We start from the raw sequence: 20,173 nt of genomic DNA on the forward strand, positions 1-20,173 counted from the left end.
TCTCAGCTCACTGGTTACTATAGCAGCACCCACACGTAGCACGCGCTCCAGCAGGTATATCTCACTGGTCACCACCAAAGCCAATTCCTCATTTGGCCGCCTCTCCTTCCAGTTCTCTGCTGCCAATGACTGGAATGAACTGCAAATATCACTGAAGCTGGAGACCCATATCTCCCTTACTAGCTTTAAGCACCAGCTGTCAGAGCAGCTCACAGATCACTGCACCTGTACATAGCCCATCTGTAAACAGCCCATCCAACTACCTCATCCCCATAATGTATTTATTTATCATGCTTTTCTGCACCCCAGTATCTCCATTTGCCCATTCATCTTCTGCACATCTACCATTCCAGTGTCTAATTGCTATATTGTAATTACTTCGCCACCATGGCCTATTTATTGCCTTACCTCCCTTATCTTACCTCATTTGCACTCACTGTATATAGATGTTTCTTTTTTCTACTGTATTATTGACTGTACATTTGTTTATTCCATGTGTAACTGTGTTGTTTTATGTGTCGAACTGCTGTGCTTTATCTTGGCCAGGTCGCAGTTGTAAATGAGAACTTGTTCTCAACTAGCCTACCTGGTTAAATAAAGGTGAAATAATAAATAAAAAAAATAGGATTCTGTGTTTTCCCATGCAAAAGTGATAGCTTTTTATAGAAATGCTTTATCTGCTTTCCCAATGAAAAATTCGAACATTTATTTTATGGAAAAGAGATTTCTGGAAGATAAACAATGCCCTGTTGACAAAATGATCGAGTGGCACAGATTACTGTTTGAGAATGCTGCTCCTGCCTCCCCACTTTTGACCAAAGCTTTTGTGTGCAGAGCAGTACTATAATTAAAAACGTATTCACTTTTTGTAGTTACAAAAATAACTATAGTATCCTTAACTAGCACAGAAAAAGGCAATCCATTCTTCTCTAATTAACATCTCTCCCTAATTTCTGAATTACTCTTCTAATCTCATCTGTAAGCTACAGTAACCTATGCTTCAGAGGGGAGAGACAGGTAGTTTACACACAAACACCAGCAATAATTTCCAGCTGGCAGGCAGACGCTGGAATACATTTCTGAGTGACAGACTGAGGGCTTTGTGTAGGCGCTTGGAACTTAAAATGAAGTTATTAACCAGTTCCCATGCTTTCAAAATAACAGTTCTGCCCAGGAACAGTATAGATCACTTTCGTTTTCTGTTCTGTTCCTCAAATAATTGAAGGAGGTGAGTGCTATGGGTAGTCGTTTAGCTCAGTTACCTTAGCTTTCTTGGGAACAGGAACAATGGTGGCCCTCTTGAAGCATGTGGGAACAGCAGACTGGGATAGGGATCGATTGAATATGTCCGTAAACACACCAGCCAGCTGGTCTGCACATGCTCTGAGGGCGCGGCTGGGGATGACGTCTGGGCCTGCAGCCTTGCGAGGGTTAACACGTTTAAATGTTTTACTCACCTCGGCTGCAGTGAAGGAGAGTCCGCATGTTTTGGTTGCGGGCCGTGTCAGTGGCACTGTATTGTCCTCAAAGCGGGCAAACAAGTTATTTAGTCTGCCTGGGAGCAAGGCATCCCGGTCCGTGACTGGGCTGGTTATCTTTTTGTAATCCGTGATTGACTGTAGACCCTGCCACATACCTTGTGTCTGAGCCGTTGAATTGCGACTCTACTTTGTCTCTATACTGACGCTTAGCTTGTTTGATTGCCTTGCGGAGGGAATAGCTACACTGTTTGTATTCGGTCATGTTTCCGGTCACCTTGCCCTGATTAAAAGCAGTGGTTCGCGCTTTCAGTTTCACGCAAATGCGTGAACGCTGGTCCGACCGAATCAGATTGGTCGGACCAGCGTTGAACAGACAGCGTGGGAGCTTCTTGTTTTAGCTTCTGTCTGTAGGCAGGGAGCAACAAAATGGAGTCGTGGTCAGCTTTTCCGAAGGGAGGGCGGGGGAGGGCCTTATATGCATCGCGGAAGTTAGAATAGCAATGATCCAAGGTTTTACCAGCCCTGGTTGCGCAATCGATATGCTGATACAATTTAGGGAGTCTTGTTTTCAGATTAGCCTTGTTAAAATCCCCAGCTACAATGAATGCAGCCTCAGGATATATGGATTCCAGTTTGCAAAGAGTCAAATAAAGTTCGTTCAGAGCCATCGATGTGTCTGCTTGGGGGGGAATATATACGGCTGTGATTATAATCAAAGAGAATTCCCTTGGTAGATAATGCGGTCGACATTTGATTGTGAGGAATTCTAAATCAGGTGAACAGAAGGACTTGAGTTCCTGTATGTTGTTGTGACCACACCACGTCTCGTTAACCATAAAGCATACGCCTCCGCCCCTCTTCTTACCAGAAAGATGTTTGTTTCTGTCGGCGCGATGCGTGGAGAAACAAGCTGGATGCACCGACTCCGATAGCGTCTCTCGAGTGAGCCATGTTTCCGTGAAGCAAAGAACGTTACAGTCCGATGTCCCTCTGGACATTGGCGAGTAGTATGCTAGGGAGAGGCGCGCGATGTGCTCGTCTCCGGAGCCTGACCAGAAGACCGCTTCATTTGCCTCTTTTACGACGTCGTTGTTTTGGGTCGCAGGCTGGGATCCATTCCGTTGTCCTGGGTGAAAGGCAGAACACAGGATCCGCTCCGGGAAAGTCATATTCTTGGTCGTACTGATGGTGAGTTGACGCTGCTCTTATATTCAGTAGTTCTTCTCGACTGTATGTAATGAAACCTAAGATGACCTGGGGTACCAATGTAAGAAATAACACAGAAAAAAACAAAAAACAAAAAACTGCATAGTTTCCTAGGAACGCGAAGCGAGGCGGCCATCTCTGTCGGCGCCGGAAGGCATCCTCTACTGACGGGATGACGGGATGAGGTCAATATCATTCCAGGATATTGACCTCATCCCGTCAGGTCGATTAGAAAGGCCTGCTCTCTGAAGTGTTTTAGGGAGCGTTTGACAGTGATGAGGGGTGGTCATTTGACCCAGAGCGGATGCAGGCAATGAGGCAGTGATTTCTCAGATCTTAGTTGAAAACAGCAGAGGTGTATTTGGAGGGCAGGTTGGTTAGGATGATATCTATGAGGGTGCCCGTGTTAACGGATTTGGGGTTGTACCTGGTAGGTTCATTGATAATTTGTGTGAGATTGAGGGCATCAAACTTAGATTGTAGGATGGCTGAGGTGTTAAGCATGTCCCAGTTTAGGTCACCTAGCAGCACGAGCTCTGAAGAGAGATGGGGGCCATCAATTCACATATGGTGTCCAGGGCACAGCTGGGGGCAGAGGGTGGTCTATAGCAAGCGGCAATGGTGAGAGACTTGTTTCTGGAAGTAGAAGCTCGAATTGATTGGGTACAGACCTGGATAGTAAGACAGAACTCTGCAGGCTGTCTCTGCCATAGATTGCAACTCCGCTCCCATTGGCAGTTCTATCTTGGCGGAAAATGTTATAGTTAGGGATGGACATTTCAGAGTTTTTGGTGGTCTTTCTAAGCCAGGATTCAGACACGGCTGAGATATCCGGGTTGGCAGAGTGTGCTAAAGCAGTGAATAAACCAAACGTAAGGAGGAATCTTCTAATGTGAACATGCATGAAACCAAGGCTTTTACAGTTACGGAAGTCAACAAATGAGAGCACCTGGGGAATAGGAGTGGAGCTAGGCACTGCAGGTCCTGGATTAACCTCTACATCACCAGAGGAACAGAGGAGGAGTAGGGTAAGGGTATGGCTAAAGGCTATAAGAACTGGTTATCTAGTACGTTTGGAACAGAGAGTAAAAGGAGCAGGTTTCTGGGCGCGATAGAATAGAGTCAAGGCATAATGTACAGACAAAGGTATGGTAGGATGTGAATACATTGGAGGTAAACCTAGGCACTGTGTGATGATGAGAGAGATCTTGTCTCTAGAAACATTTAAATCAGGTAATGTCATCGCATATGCGGGAGGTGAAACTAAATGGTTGGTTAAGGCATATTGAGCAGGGCTAGAGGCTTTACAGTGAAATAAAACAATAATCACTAACCAGAACAGTAATGGACAAGACATATTAACATTAGGGAGAGGCATGCGTATCCGAGTGATCATAAGGGTCCAGTGAATGGTTGGGCTGGCTGGAGACCCGGCGATTCAGACAGCTAGCAGGCCCGGGGCTAGCAAGCTAGCAGAAGGGCCTTAGAGGGACGTCGCGTGGAGGAAAGTCTGTTTCAGCCTCCTCGTGCAGTTAGATAGACCAGTCGTGGGATTAGTAGGGTTCTGTGTAGCAGAGGGGTCCAGAATAATAGACATCAAAACTATGAAATAACACATGGAATTGCATTCCAGTTGACTACCTCATGAAGCTGGTTGAGAGAATGTCAAGAGTGTGCAAATCTGTCAAGGCAAAAGGTGGCTAGTTGAAGAATCTCAAATATAAAATATATTTGTTTAACACTTTTTTGATTACTATATGATTCCATATGTGTTATTTCATAGTTTTGATGTCTTCACTATTATTCTACAATGTAGAAAATAGTAAAAATAAAGAAAAACCCTAGAATGAGCAAGTGTTCTAAAACTTTTGACGGGTAGTGTACATTTGCATAAAATAATTCACCGACATTAACTCTTGAACCATTCAAGCTAGAGACACAAAACCAACTTTCACATGTTTAGGCTATTGTAACTTCAAATTCTTAAACTTGTATCAACTATAATTATATACATTTGCATAAAATAACCCACCAACTCTTGAACCATTCAAGCTAGAGACACCAAACCAAATTTAACATTGTTCAGGCTATCCAATCAATCAATCGATCCTACACAAGCTAGCAAGCACACCACATTTTCTTCAGGAAATGTACTTTTCTAGTATTAACATGAGTATGTTAGCCAGCTGTCACAATAGCAGCTGGCTAAATGATAGTTTAGGTAATTATTTATTGGAACTTCCACAGACAGGTAAAGAAATCTTAGGCTTGTTAATAAACAAACTAACAGCAGAGGTTTCCCTAGACTGGTGTTCACAAGGGCTAAATATGATTTAGTTCTGTTTTTTACAAGTGATAAGTTCGAAATAATATATCTTAAATATGATTACCTTGTGGGTTCAGTCATCGTTGATTCGTGAGCATTTTCGCACAGCCAGCGGGATACCGTTCAGGCGCATTAGGCTTGTGAAGCTAGCCAATCAGAAACAAGTGGTTTACCAGCACTGAACTGACCAATCAGCGATGCGGAGTAACATACTATTTTGAGGGCAGTTTTCATTTCCACTAACACAATTCTGGTCTGAATTTGGTGTTGGTGAAAACCGAATAACAACTGGAACTGTCTGTCGCAAAATACATGCCAATCGCCAAATGCTTTTGGGAACATGGGCACTAAACTGCAACGTCAATCCACTGAGGCAAAAAGGACAATGTCAGAGTTGAACTCAATAAGAGAAAAGCTGAGAAATGGATAGTTGAAAATAAAGAGAAGGGTGGGCCAGAACAGTAATGTTTCGGAATTATTTTGTGAAGTGGTTAAAGAAGATGACAGCAGTGCCGGCTATGTTGTGCATGATGATTGTGAGGCACTACACAAATTCAAGAGTCAAGACGGGGACTTCAAATATGGCACTTCAAGGGAACTACTGTTTAGAATAGTACTGAAATCTGGACGCTGACTGTAGGTCTATAACCTTTCACATAGCCTAATATAATATGAACTCCTGCAGAATGAAGCATTTTTTTGCAGTAAAATTATACACAAAATGTACATTATGACATGGGAAAAGGAGTGGAGAAATATTATTGATTTATTTCAGCATCTTGAGAGAATGATTGTGCGGTTAGGGACCCTCTGTAAAGGTGCCATCTTTATCAGCATCATACAAACTGATAGTATTTCAACCACAAAAATATGCATCCAAGCCGAACTGAAATCTTATCAGAAACATGTTGGGTCGTTTTCACTGATTTTTATTTCCTTAAAACAGGTCAAACTGATGTCATTTGGACATTTTTCACAATCTTTCCTGTTTTTTTATTTATTTTTATTGCATTTTCCTGCTCGGTCCCGAAACGTCTACTGCGCGAGAGAAGCAGAAAAGTTTACCGATATCAACTAGAGATTTAAGCATTCACATTATTCAGGTGAGCAAGGTTTTATTTAGTGTTCTAGGGCAGTAATGACGGAAGAGAAACTGCATACATCTAATTAAAGACAAGTTGACTGACAAATAGCCTGCCAAAATGTTGGAAATGAGCACAAATTTTTTTTGCCACAAAAAAACGAAATCCCACACCCCCTGTCAAAAATGCCTTCTGCTGTCCATGTCAGAACAGCGCATTTTCAATCTGCCTATTTGCGGTTTAGTGTCAGGTGCGGGCCTCAGATTTTCACTTCATCACATATAGTCGGACGGTTGCGGATGGGTTATTAGCAATTGCAGGCGGGTGCAGGTAAACAACCAGCTGACACGCGCATCACTGATGTGTTCTCTTTCAATTATTTGGTTCTACATCTCACTAGTGGAATTCACCAGAATCTCCTAAGAAGCTCGAAGAACCAATCATACACGTTTGTCGGAGACAGACAGGTCGAATGGCGAATGAGGGAGCCCCTCCCCTCATATTGAAGAGCCACCCGCCTGCCCTCTGATCATTCTCGCATCTTTTCTTCACAGAAGAGTTCGATTTTGCTCATCTCAGCACGACTTAATCGGTTTCCCTCTTTAACTGTTCACAGGTGTGCAGCCGAGCGCGGGATTTATCAGCTCTCGTCTTCTGCGTTAGGTGACTATACCGAAAAAATGAAACGTTTTCAATTTCGGTAAGAATTTGCTTCACTGCTTTTCTTCATTTTTTCCCCTTTTGTAGCTAGCGTCACACGGCTAGCTGGAAGGGTGGAATTACTAGTTTAGCTCAACCCACTAACGGCGTCGACTAGGCCGACCATCCTAGCATCACTGTTTATCAGTTGAGAGCCACGTTTCTCTTTGTCGCAAGACCAACATAGCCAAAAGGAAGCTAGCGCTAACTTTGTCCTAACTAGCTAGGCTAATAGTCCACGTGGTGAATGCTAGCTATGTTCACATTGCTAAAGGATTAGCTTCTCTGGGGAGGACTGTGCTACCTAGCTAGGCTACTAGCTCAAGTGGCTAATGCTGGTTAGGCTTCACTTTGTTCTCGGATTAGCTGTTTTCTGGAGCCATGGAACCTGCTAGCTCGGTCCAGAGGGCACCAAGCAAGTCCCCAGCCCCGGCACATCCATGCCTATGCGGGGGTGACCATTTCGGGTAAGGACACACACTCCCTGTGTGTCATCTGCCTGGGTGTCGAACACGCAGAAGCAGCGTTTGACGACCCCCGGTCATGCATCCATTGCAGGGTTTTTGCTGCTAACACCCTCCACCGGAGAGTGCGCAGAGCAGCCCAACGTAGTTTGTCTCCCACTTCTAACTCGAGCGGGGAGACTGCCTCGCAGACACTGCCCTCATGGGCTGACATCTTTGATGGCTAACCCAAGGACCTTCACCCACTTCTCCTTTCGAGCCGAAGGAACTGTTTGGGCCGGGTGTCGCCGCCATGCGAACTTCGAAAGGAGGGCGATGCCTTCAACTCCTGTCTGCTCCGTAGACTCAGGAATGGTGGCTACCTGGCCTACCCCTCCACAAGCCAGAGCTGCGTGGCAGGGAGAGGGCAATTAGCTGGCACCAGAACTTTCTGCCAGATCTACCCCACAGTTCAGGGTAGCCAACAGTTCACTCCATGTTCTGGCCTGCCGCCTCTCGGGTGGTGCAGACTTTCTCCCCACCACTATTGGGGAGAGGCACCTTTGTGCTCATAAAATCCTACCCTTTGTGCAGCTACTCATTTTCACACGTTTACGCTCTAGGAAGATGGAGGGAATCCACTATGCCCTCTGTGCCACGGCTCTCCCCCAGTTAAAGTAGCTGGGGCAGGACGGCAAATTGTCAGTCGCCAGCAAGCACCGTCCCCATGTTCCAGTGTGTCAACACGCTCCATTTCAATAAAAAAGCATCTGTTGTATCCAAGCGTCATGCCAAGGACAATGAAAAATATACATTCTCCATAGCCACCTGAGGGTGCTCCGGCATCACTGGTGAGCGAGAGTTGATCGAGCTGTGGTCAAGGCATTCACCTCAGTTGGCCTGCAGGATGCTCATTTTCACTTAAGCATTCTGCCAGTACACAGGAGGTTTCTGAAGTTTGCTTTTCAAGGCACAGCTAATGAAGTGTAGTGGCGTACATCAACCGACAGGTTGACTACACAGACTATCTGCCAGGATTATTCTTTGGCGCAGAGCACACTTACTTCCCATACACACGGCTCATGTCTCAGGCGTACTGAACATAGGAGAGGACTCATTTTCCAGAGGGAATCCCCAACTAAGGGACTGGAGACTCTTTCCCCAAGTGTTGAAACAGATCTGGGCGAGATGGGGTCAAGCGTCCGTAGAGCTCTTTGCATCACAAGAAAACACTTACTGCCTGTTGTTTCTCGTGCAGGAGACGCACCACTGGGGTTGGATGAAGGTGTTGCTTTATACATTTCCTCCCCTCACTCCCCACTCTGGCCAGACTGAGGGGAAAAAGGCTTATCCCTCATCTTGATAGCCCCTCAATGGCAAGGCAAGCTCTGTATAGCGCAGATCACTCTCCTGCTATATGACGAGCCTTGTCAACTACCGTTACTAAGTAGACTGTGTGAAAGAAGCCGGCGAAGGGGGTGGCTGCCGTTTTATGGGCTCTTAACCAACCGTGCAATTTTGTTTGTTTTTTCATATTGTTTAACTTATTTTGTACATTATTGGATTCGACATTTTGAACATTGAGATATTAAATAAATGATAGGAAAGAAGCTTAGAATCAAAGGAGAAAGAGACTGGGCCTCTGTAGAAAGACAGATAGCTGTGGAATGTGTTGGGGGACGGGAGCAGAGCACCGTGTTGATACAGGGGAGACAGGTGGACATCTGTGGATTAGATGAAGGAGGGGTTGAGGTCAGGAGGTGAGGACAGATTCCCTTAAGTGAGTAATAAGGGTTTGGTATCCTGTTACCCTCTTTCTGTTGAACCATAAGATGTAACGATTGGGGAGAAGGCTTGTCTTAAGTAGGATGTATATAACTGATGGAGAGAAATGTTTTGGTGTCTGAATACAGCTGTACAGAACCTTTGGGAAGAATTCAACTTGGTTAAAGCTTCTCTAGTGTCCGTGAGTTATTTACTCTGAAAAATAAGAACCTAACAACATAATTTTGCTGCTACTGTCTCTTATCACCGAAAAGAGCTTCTGGACAGTGATTACTCACGTTGAACTGGACAAAAAAATGTAACGAGTCGGTACTATTGGCCAATGTACTATTGCTGGATAATAAATTGGATGAACTACAAGCACGTATATCCTAGCAACAGGACATTAAAAACAGTACTATCTTATGTTTCACCGAGTCGTGGCTGAACGACGACATGAAAATAACATATGCTGCTGTTCTGTCGGCAGGATAGAACAGCAGCCTCTGGTAAGATAAGGAGTGGCGTTCTATGTATATTTGCAAACAACAGCTGGTGCACGATATCTAAAGAAGTCTTGAGGTTTTGCTCGCCTGAGGTAGAGTATCTCATGATAAGCTGTAGACCACACTATCTACCTAGAGTTGTCAACTATATTATTCGTAGCTGTCTATGTACCATCACAAACCAATGCTGGCAATATGACGGCACTCAATGAGCTGTATACGGCCCTAAGCAAACAGGAAAAAGTTAACCCAGGGGCGGCACTCCTTGTGGCCAGGACTTTAATGCAGGGAAACTTAAATCCGTTTTACCTCATTTCTACATGCATGTTAAATGTGCAAGAAGAGGGAAGAAAACAATACACCAGTGGTTCCCAAACATTTATAGTCCCGTACCCCTTCAAATTTTCAACCTCCAGCTGTGTATCTCCTCTAGCACCAGGGTCAGCGCACTCTCAACCTCTAGCACCAGGGTCAGCGCACTCTCAAATGTTGTTTTTTGCCATCATTGTAAGCCTGCCACACACACACTATACGATACATTTATTAAACATAAGAATGATTGGGAGTTTTTGTCACAACCCGGCTCATGGGAAGTGACAGAGCTCTTATACGACCAGGGCACAAATAATAATATAATAACAATCAATAATTTTGCTATTTATTTAACCATCTTACATATAAAACCTTATTTGTTCATTGAAAATTGTGAATTACTCACCGCAGGTTAATGCGATGGGTGTGCTTGAAAGGATGCACATAACTATGCAATGTTGGGTTGTATTTGAGGGAGTCTGTCTTAAATCATTATCCACACACAGTCTGTGCTTGTATTTAGTGACAGTGCTAGTGAGGGCCGAGAATCACTCTCACATCGGTACGTGGTTGCAAAGGGTATCAGTGTCTTTACAGCGCGATTTGCCAAGGCAAGATACTCTGAGCGCATCCCAATCCAGAAATCTGGCAGTGGCTTCTGATTAAATCCAATTTTCACAGAACCGCCTGATGCAATTTTGATGAGGCTCTCTTGTTCAGATATAGGTAAGTGAACTGGAGGCAGGGCATGAAAGGGATAATGAATCCAGTTGTTTCTGTCATCTGTTTCAGGAAAGTACCAGGTGCTTCGCTATATCACGTTTGACAATGTCCGTAAGCATGAGTTAATTTGAACACAAAAAAATCATACAATGATGGAAAGACCTGTGTGTTGTCCTTGTTAATGCAGACAGAAAAGAGCTCCAATAGCCTCAATTTTGTCCCGCACATTGTATAGAGTTGCGTAGAGTCCCTGAATTCTAAGATTCAGATCATTCAGACGAGAGAACACATCACCCAGACATCATCATGCAAGCGGTCAGACAAGTGAAAATTATGGTCAGTAAAGAAAACTTTAAACTTGTCTCTCAATTTAAAAAATACATGTCAATACTTTGCCCCTTGATAGAGCATTTCTGTATGTTGTAAAAGCGTTACATGGTCGCTGCCCATATCATTTCATAGTGCAAAAAATACACGAGAGTTCAGGGACCTTGCTTTAACAAAGTTAACCATTTTCACTGTAGTGTCCAAAACGTCTTTCAAGCTGTCAGACATTCCCTTGGAAGCAAGAGATTCTGGTGGGTACTGCAATGTACTCAAATGGCATCGGGAGCAACTGCTTGAAAGCACGTTACCACTCCACTATGTCTCCCTGTCATGGCTTTTGCGCCATCAGTACAGATGCTCACATGAGCAGCATCTACGTTTTGTTACATATGGACCGTTAGTGGAATTCCTGCGAGAGAGTAATGGTTAATGTGATTGGATGTTAATTATTTGACTAGGCTACCTGTATTTGACATCGTGTTGTTATTTCGCTGAACACCAGATGGTTTAATTTGATTTTTGGCAGTGAAACGAGGCTATTCAGGTGAGAAAAAAACCTCACCCAAATGTATAGCCATGTTGGAAAATATAAATGGACTGTTTGAAAATGTGAAGAAAATAAATGTCGTACCCCCGACGGCATTGCACGTACCCCAGTTTGGGAATACCTGCTGTAGATCACCTTTACTCCACACACAGAGATGCGTACAACGCTCTCCATCGCCCTCCATTTGGAAAATCTGACCAGAATTATATCCTCCTGATTCCTGCTTACAAGCTAAAATTTAAGCAGGAAGCACCAGTGACTCGATCAATAAAAAAAGGGTACACCACATCGGTCACTGGCTTCATCAATAAATGCATTGATGACGTCGTCCCCACAGTGACTGCACATACATACCCCAACCAGCAGCCATGGAATACAGGCAACATTCGCACTGAGCTAAAGGTTAGAGCTGTCACTTTGAAGGAGCGGGACTCTAACGCGGAAGCTTATAAGAAATCCCACTATTCCCCCCGACGAACCATCAAACAGGCAAAGCATCAACACAGGACTAAGATCGAATCCTCTACACCAGCTCCGACGCTTGTCGGATGTGGCAGGGCTTGCAAACTATTACAGACTACAAAAGGAAGAGAGAGCTGTTCAGTGACACGAGCCTACCAGATGTGTTAAATTACTTCTATGCTCACTTTGAGGCAAGTAACACTGAAACATGCATGAGAGCATCAGCTGATCTGGAACAACTGTGTGATCATGCTATCCGGAGCAAATGTGAGTAAGACCTTTAAACAGGTCAACATACACATACGGATTACCAGGACGTGTACACCGAGCATGCGCTGACCAACTGGCAAGTGTCTTCACTGACATTTTCAACCTCTCCGTGTCTGTAATACTAACATGTTTCAAGCAGACCACCATAGTCCCTGTGACCAAGAACACTAAGGTAACCTGCCTAAATGACTACCGACCCGTATCACTCACGTCTGCAGCCATAAAGTGCTTTGAAAGGCTGGTCATGGCTCACATCAACACCATTAACCCAGAATGCTATTCATTGACTATGGCTAAGCGTTCAACACCATAGTGCCCTTAAATTTCATCACTAAGCTAAGGTCTATGGGATTAAACACCTCCCTCTGCAACTGGATCCTGGACTTCCTGACGGGCCTCCCCCAGGTGGTAAGGGAAGGTAACAACACAACTGCCACACTGATCCTCAACATGGGTGCCCCTCAGAGGTGCGTGCTCAGTCCCCTCCTGTACTCCCTGTTCACTCATGACTGCACGGCCAGGTCTGACTCCAACACTATCATTAACTTTGCAGATTACACAACAGTGGTAGGCCTGATCACCGACAATGACGAGACAGCCTATAGGGAGGAGGTCAGAGACATGGCCATGTGGTGAAAGGATAACAATCTCTCCCTCAATGTGATCAAGACAAAGGAGAAGATTGTGGACTACAGGAAAAGGAGGACCGAGCACGCCCCCATTCTCATCGGCGGGGCTGTAGTGGAGCAGGTTGAGAGCTTCAAGTTCCTTGGTGTCCACATCACCAACAAACTAACATGGTCCAAGCACACCAAGACAGTCGTGAAGAGGGCACGACAAAACCTATTCCCCCTGAGGAGACTGAAAAGATTTGGCATGGGTCCTCAGGTCCTCAAAAGGTTCTACAGCTGCACCATCGAGAGCATCCTGACGGTTTGCATCACTGCCTGGTATGGCAACTGCTCGGCCTCTGACCTCAAGAGACTACAGAGGGTAGTACGTATGGCCCAGTACATCACTGGGGCCAAGCTTCCTGCCATCCAGGACCTCTATACCAGGCGGTGTCAGAGGAAGGCATAGACTGTTTTCTCTGCTACCACACGGCAAGCGGTACCGGAGCGCCAAGTCTAGGACCAAGAGGCTTCTATAAAGAGCTTCTACCTCCAAGCCATAAGACTCCTGAACATCTAATCAAATGGCTACCCAAACTTTTACGCTGCTGCTACTCTGTTATTATCTATGCATAGTCACTTTTAAAAACTCCACCTACATGTACATATTACCTCGACTAACCGGTGCCCACGCACATTGACTCTGTACCGGTACCCCCTGTATATAGCCTCGCTATTATTATTTTACTGCTGCTCTTTAATTATTTGTTACTTTTATTTCTTATTTTTAGGTATTTTTCTTAACTAAATTTTTCTTAACTGCATTGTTGGTTAAGGGCTTGTAAGTAAGCATTTCACTGTAAGGTGTATTTGGCGCATGTGACATAACATTTTAGTTGATCTGCTGACCCAAGCAAACAGAGAGATTTTCATGGCCCTCTGTGTCCAGAACGAACGCTGTGCAAAAACTTGGGTAGGGCGAGAGCTTTGAGCAAAAGCAAACAACTCCCCCTGCAAGGGGAGGCCCTTCTCTCGTCAACGGTTATTTATTTATTTTACCTTTATTTAACTAGGCAAGTCAGTTAAGAACAAATTCTTATTTTCAATGACGGCCTAGGAACAGTGGGTTAACTGCCTATTCAGGGGCAGAACGACAGATTTGTACCTTGTCAGCTCGGGGATATGAACTTGCAACCTTTCGGTTACTAGTCCAACGCTCTAACCACTAGGCTACCCTGCCGCCCCGCCCCGTTATGTGGAAGCTATTATATTGGCCTATAAAAGCAAGGGTTTACAGCCTCCAGAGGGCCTAAGGGCCTGGCATGGTATGGCATGGTATGGCTACCTCTTGGGCACTGTTCAAAGGCATCTCCTTGCATGAGATTTGCTATATGGCTTGTTGGGGGATGCCCTCATACTTTTATGAGGTTCTATCGACTAGCTGTCACTGCACCCTCTTTTGTGCATATTGTCCTTAGCGTCGGAACCTCCGAGGGTTGATATTGAGAGTACCTGGCTTCGGCGAGCGTGTGCGATGTGGGAGTTGGTCTTATCACACTAGTGAGATGTCAAAACAAATAATTGAAAGAGAACTAAAGGCTACTTGTGTAACCCCAGTCCTCTGATATTATGAGTGAGACATCTAACCACATTCACCTAACTTGTACGCTCAGAGGTCAGGCGGGTGACTCTTAAGTATGAGGAGAAGGGCTTCGAGAGACGTATATGATTGGTTCTTCAAGCTACTTAGGAGATTCTGGTTAATTCCACTAGTGAGATGTCTCACTCATAATATCAGAGAACCGGGGTTACGCAAGTAACCTTAAGTTTGTCTTCCAGTCAAGATGATCCAATCACTATCTAATCAAGGCTCGGTGAGTCTACACATGGTATTAAAATGTATCTCTTATTGGTCCACTGTGACCAGATGAGGGCATAATCTGGACACATGTTAGCGCAAAGTATAAACAGAGCGTTCATAAGCTCTGGTCCAGGGCATCAGTGCGCATTCCCTGGACCAGAACTTTCATGTGATGGCGCTGTTCTAGTACCGTCTTCTCATTGGTCTGGAAGATCTCGGCAGCCTCCTCCTGGGAGCAGGTTTCCTCATAGCACTCCCGCTCCAGGTTGCCGGGCATCATCTCCTCAAGGAAGAAGTTGGCCCTGGGCCGCCGGGGCCCTCGGAGCAGCTGCCCTGCATCCCTCTGCTCCAGAAACACTGGGTACAATGGAGTAGGGTGAAGTCGCCACTAGACGTTGATCTTGAATCAATTTAGCATTTTCCCCACTTATGGTTAAAGTTAAGATTGGGGGAGGGGAAGCTGATCCTAGATCTGTACCTAGGGGGAACTTCACCCCAGAGCGGGCACAATGCTTTAGTCCTGTGTGGATCAGTTGGTAAGAGCATGACACTAACAATGGCAGGGTTGTGGGTTCAATTCTCGCAGTGATCACAACACATAAAACATGTTGGCTGCTTTGAAAAAAAAGTGTCTGTTAAGTGGCATTCATATACAATACTGACATCTGCAACGCAGAGATTTGCTGGTTTTAGTTGTGTAGCTTAATCATATCACTGAATTTAGTTATATTTTAATGTATGACACCCATCACAAATGTAAATATCTCAATAAGTATCTAGTAAGCTGGAATTGAGGTGGTTTAATTAAAGATTGCAAATACAGTACAATAAATGGGCACGTTCCACTCTGACTACAAGGTGAGGTGTTACCTTTTGATTCAAACAGGGAACAGACAGAAACCAACAGTACTGTAAGGAGCCAACCGTCAGACTGTGACATTCCTCCGCTCCAGGTAGAAGTTGAAGGGGTGAACTGGGATCAGCTAGACTTTTCTGTGTGGACACAAGTATACAAAATAGTAAGAAAGGCAGGAACTGGAATAGTAAACCAGGACGGCTTTATCCATATTACCACATAGAATTTCCTTGGTAAAACAACCAAATTGACAGCGCTAATCCTTTCGCAGTTGTGGTCTGAATTTCTGAGAATCCTATTGTTGTCTTTATTTAATCAGTGTCCATGTAGTACATACTTTGAGATATCTACTCTGTGCCTGGAGCACACATTACCCCTTCAGATTACTAATCAAGATGTAGTTATGAGAAATAACCTACCGTTTTCTGTGGGTGTCTGCTAAAATGGTGGCTTTTCCCCACAAGCTCGGATATTGATCTTTAACGTGATTCTAAATGTTGACATAGTGAATCATTGGCACTGGCCAGGGCAGCGTTCAAGGCACTCAACAGTTTTGCGCTATTCATCATACTATTCATTTATCATGTCTGCTTCTAAAGTATCATGAGACTGAATGTCTTAATGAAAAAAAAAAAATTCTGCCGTAGTTCTAAAGTGTGGTCAGGGAAGCCGTATACATGTTAAAAACAATGTTGGACCTTCAATTTATGAACTAAACATTTTTAAACATGGCTAAACATTGAAATCTTGAACGTAATCCACATGATGGTATTGACTGAAGAAACACATCCAAAGACCCAACTCACACATATACCATTTTTATTACAGGATGGCGGTATTTCAATATACAAGACAGACATATTTACAACCAAGTGGGTCGGTCTTATGTACAAGGAAAAAAGAGGTATAGCATACAGTATTATTTCTAATGTATAAATTATCAATAAATACTGGAACGGAAGAGACCGCTTCCCAGGGGTTCTCGACAAGCAAAGAAGAAAGGGACAACCCCAAAGGTTGCGAGGAGGGAAATTATATGACCATACAGACCATAATGAAAATAATTGCATCACTGCACAGCCAGACATAAAACAGAACCTGGACATCCACACGGGACTGAGTGGAAGAGAACATGACTAGGCCAAAGAGTGTCTTCTGACCCAGGGACTTGACCAGGAAGAACACTGGGCCATACTTATTATACCCTAGATATTACCGAATCCCAAATAAACCCTTAATCCCTACCTCCTATTCGTTTGTGCAGACCTAAGAGGATAGGTATAAGCAATTGGCGACAATTCCACCTGGCCTGTCGGGGGGCAAAACTGAGCTGCCACCATATTGCTTATTGACCAATCCAATCCTGTCATATCTACACAAATGCCCACAGGGGTAGGGACTAGTGGTTGATTTGAGTTTCAGGATATAACGTGGTCAGGAAAAACCAGAGGCCTTAAACATTACCGGACAGTTTCTTGGACCCAGATTGAGCCCACTCTTGGACTAAAAAGCACTTTCGAGGTAGATTCTCCATTGAGTGTGCATGTTTAATCCAGAAATAGGCTTAACCTGGGTTCGGGAAACTACTTTAACCGAGGTGAATAATCTTAAGGCAGTGTTCGAAAAATGATCTTATTGACATGCTCCACACACCAAGAGATCTGCCTGATATGTGACAGTTTGTAGATTATTTAAGGCAAGGTCAAGTTTGGCTTTTCCCTACAATACATAAGTGTTGTGTTCAGTAGGAGGGAAACCTTTTGAAATGGGGAGACTACCTGAATCTCTGATGTGCAATAATAAACACGAACATCGGGGGCCCATCACGCTCTAAAATGACATTTGGTGACAAAGCAGGGTCGTCGCTTTCGTCTAATTTACCAGCCTCGCATTCAACCTAGGTAGTTAGAATTGTAATTGTTATTCATATAAAAAGGACAGGGACGATGAGAGATGGAGAAAGAGAAATTACATTGGTTGGTTGATTGTCGCTGCTTATCCTTGTAGTTCAGACCTCTTCCAGTCTATCTGTTTTTCTTTTGGGAACATATTACCTGGCATCCCACGTCATTTTCAGAAACATCCTGGTTCAAACACATTCAAACTCAACATATCCAGTACAACGCATAAGAAATAAATAGATGCATATTTCAATACAAAAACTCAGCCTCTTCCATAAGTCTTTTCCATGATCCAGTCAGTGGAAACTATGGAAATATAACCTATGGTGCCCACTCTATATGTTCAAAAGACACCTCCTAGTATCATGCAGTGCATTACCTCTTGACCTATGAAGCTCTGGTCAAAAATAGTGTCCTATATGAGGAATAGGGTCATTTGAGATGCAGCCTTGCTAGTTTCTGAATCTTCCTTGACTTGGCAAACAAGCTTCTGAAATGTATCAACTGTTTAAAAAGGTCAATTGGTCAAACGTTAATTGGTGGAGTCTGGCGCTGGTTTGTTGATAAGGCATTCTGGGTAGTTGAATTTTTCTGTCAGCAGACTTTGTTCCTGGTAGTCAGCCCGATTGGATTCTCTGCAATCTCTCCTGACCTTCCACTCTTAACTGACATCATTGAACACCCCTCCCCAGTGGCGATAGTGGTTTGGCCTCCTCCGTTTGCAGTTCAGTTGGTTGATCCCAGACATGGACGCTGCAGAGATGGGGTGTGAAGAAAGGCACTGTGGTAAATTTTATTGGTGGACTAAACTCATATCCATATTTGAGTGTATAGAGGTCCCGTTGGGTTCAAGCTGTTCAAGGCTCGGTAGGTGTGTGTACAGCATGGCTGGGTACAGTCAGTTTAGGTAGAGGGTCTGGTGCAGCACACACAGTTGTACAGCAGAGAGCCTAGGCTTCGCTGGCAGTGCTGCTGCGACTCAACTCTCTGATACCCTGGAGAATACGCTTCATGTGACCAACCTTCGTCACCCCCAAGTCCTGCAATGGATGGACACACACACACACAAATTAGATCAAACACCAGGACACACATGTGGACCCATGTACCATGTAGGATCATAACTTTTTCCAGTTGTCACCTGGCAGGGAAAGCTCTTTATAGACTACAAATAACTTAAATCAATGAACAGGGAGTTAAATTAAACACCCGTGGTAAAGCCCCATAGTAGTGAAACATAAGAAAGCTCTACATGGCACCTGAAAGAATGGTTGTGTCCCAATAATATATCCTTTCACATGACGTGTGCACTCGTTCACAATGTTCGGGAAGCTACTCTGAAAATATATTTTACCAAGCTACCAATTACTTCACACTGGAATAAGTTAAGCTACAATAAAGCTACCCTTAAGAAACAGTTTACTTAACTAAAGTAATTTTCAACAAGTAGTTCACTACATCCAAACTATACTGAAAAAAAATGTAAACGCAACATGCAACAATTTCAAAGATTTTACTGAGTTACAGTTCAAAAGAGGAAATCAATCAATTGAAATAAATTCATTAAACCATAATCTATGGATTTCACATAACTGGGAATACAGTTCTGCATCTGTTGGGCACAGATACCTTTAAAAAATAAAAAACTAGGGGGATCCCGAGTGGCACAGCGGTCTAAGGCACTGCATCGCAGTGCTATAGGCTTCACTTCAGACCCAGGTTCGATCTTGGGCAGTGTCCTTGTGGCGGGCAGATTAACCTCGGTCGTCAGGTGAACAATGTTTCCTCCGACACAGCTGGCCTCCAGGTTAAGCGGGCAGATGTTAAGAAGCACGGTTTGGCGGGTCATGTTTCGGGGGACGCAAGACAAGACCTTTGCCTCCCGAGCTGGTTGGGGAGTTGCAGCAATGAGACGAGAAAAATGGGGTATACACATTTTTTGAAAGTAGGGCCGTGGATCAGAAAAGCAGTCACTGTCTGGTGTGACCACCATTTGCTTCATGCAGCGCGACACATCCACTTCGCATAGAGTTGATCAGGTTGTTTATTATAGCCTGTGGAATGTTGTATCACTCCTCTTCAATGGCTGTGCGAAGTTTCTGCATATTGGCAGTAACTTAAACATGCTGTTGTACACGTCAATCCAGAGCATCCCAAATATGCTCAATGGGTGACATGTCTGGTGAGTATGCAGGCCATGGAAGAACTGGAACATTTTCAGCTTCTAGGAATTGTGTAGATACCTTTTCAACATGCATTAACATGCTGAAACATGAGGTATGGCGGCGGATGAATGGCATGACAATGGGCCTCAGGAGCTCATCACGGTATCTCTGTGCATTGAAATTTCCATTAATAAAATGCAATTGTGTTCGTTGTCCGTAGCTTATGCCTGCCCAACCATAACCCCACCATGGGTCACTCTGTTCCCAACGTTGACATCAGCAAACAGTTCGCCCACAGGACGCCATACACATGGTCTGTGGTTGTGAGGCTGGTTGAACGTAAACTGAAGGCTGCATTATGGTAGTAAAATTATCACTCAATTATCTGGCAACAGCTCTGGCTGACATTCCTGCAGTCAGCATGCCAATTGCACGCTCCCTCAACTTGAGTCATCTGTTGCATTTTTATTTTTGTTCAGTATGCTTTATGAAAAATTATCATATCTAAATCTGAAATGTCATAAATTACAAAGTACACTCTGGAGTCAGATGTTAACATAATGTATAATTTTGCCTTTTAAACACAAAAACTATGTTTCAAGTGAAAATTAGGCAGGTCTGATGCCGAAAA

General features: G+C 44.1%; 2 protein-coding genes across 5 annotated transcripts in view; both read right to left on the reverse strand.

Moving 5' to 3' along the window:
- The window catches only part of LOC110490052 (coagulation factor IX), a 33,583-nt gene extending 17,600 nt beyond the window's left edge, over nt 1–15,983 (reverse strand). The window contains exons 1-3 of the mRNA XM_021563173.3: nt 15,896–15,983; nt 15,491–15,613; nt 14,811–14,977 (exon numbers count right to left, since the gene is read on the reverse strand). Of these exons, the coding sequence (XP_021418848.1) occupies nt 14,811–14,977; nt 15,491–15,560 (237 nt within the window). The 5' untranslated portion in view covers nt 15,561–15,613; nt 15,896–15,983. The remainder of the gene's footprint in view (nt 1–14,810; nt 14,978–15,490; nt 15,614–15,895) is intronic.
- Nucleotides 15,984–16,278: 295 nt separating this feature from the next.
- dgkd (diacylglycerol kinase delta) overlaps nt 16,279–20,173 on the reverse strand; it is a 120,903-nt gene continuing 117,008 nt past the window's right edge. For all 4 annotated transcript variants that reach the window (XM_036944350.2, XM_036944348.2, XM_036944351.2 and 1 more), the window contains one exon: nt 16,279–18,417. In XM_036944350.2, the coding sequence (XP_036800245.2) occupies nt 18,328–18,417 (90 nt within the window). In that variant the 3' untranslated portion in view covers nt 16,279–18,327. The remainder of the gene's footprint in view (nt 18,418–20,173) is intronic.

Source organism: Oncorhynchus mykiss, chromosome 15, assembly GCF_057628025.1.
Source record: "Oncorhynchus mykiss isolate SJ-2025 chromosome 15, ASM5762802v1, whole genome shotgun sequence".
Taxonomy (NCBI): domain Eukaryota; kingdom Metazoa; phylum Chordata; class Actinopteri; order Salmoniformes; family Salmonidae; genus Oncorhynchus; species Oncorhynchus mykiss.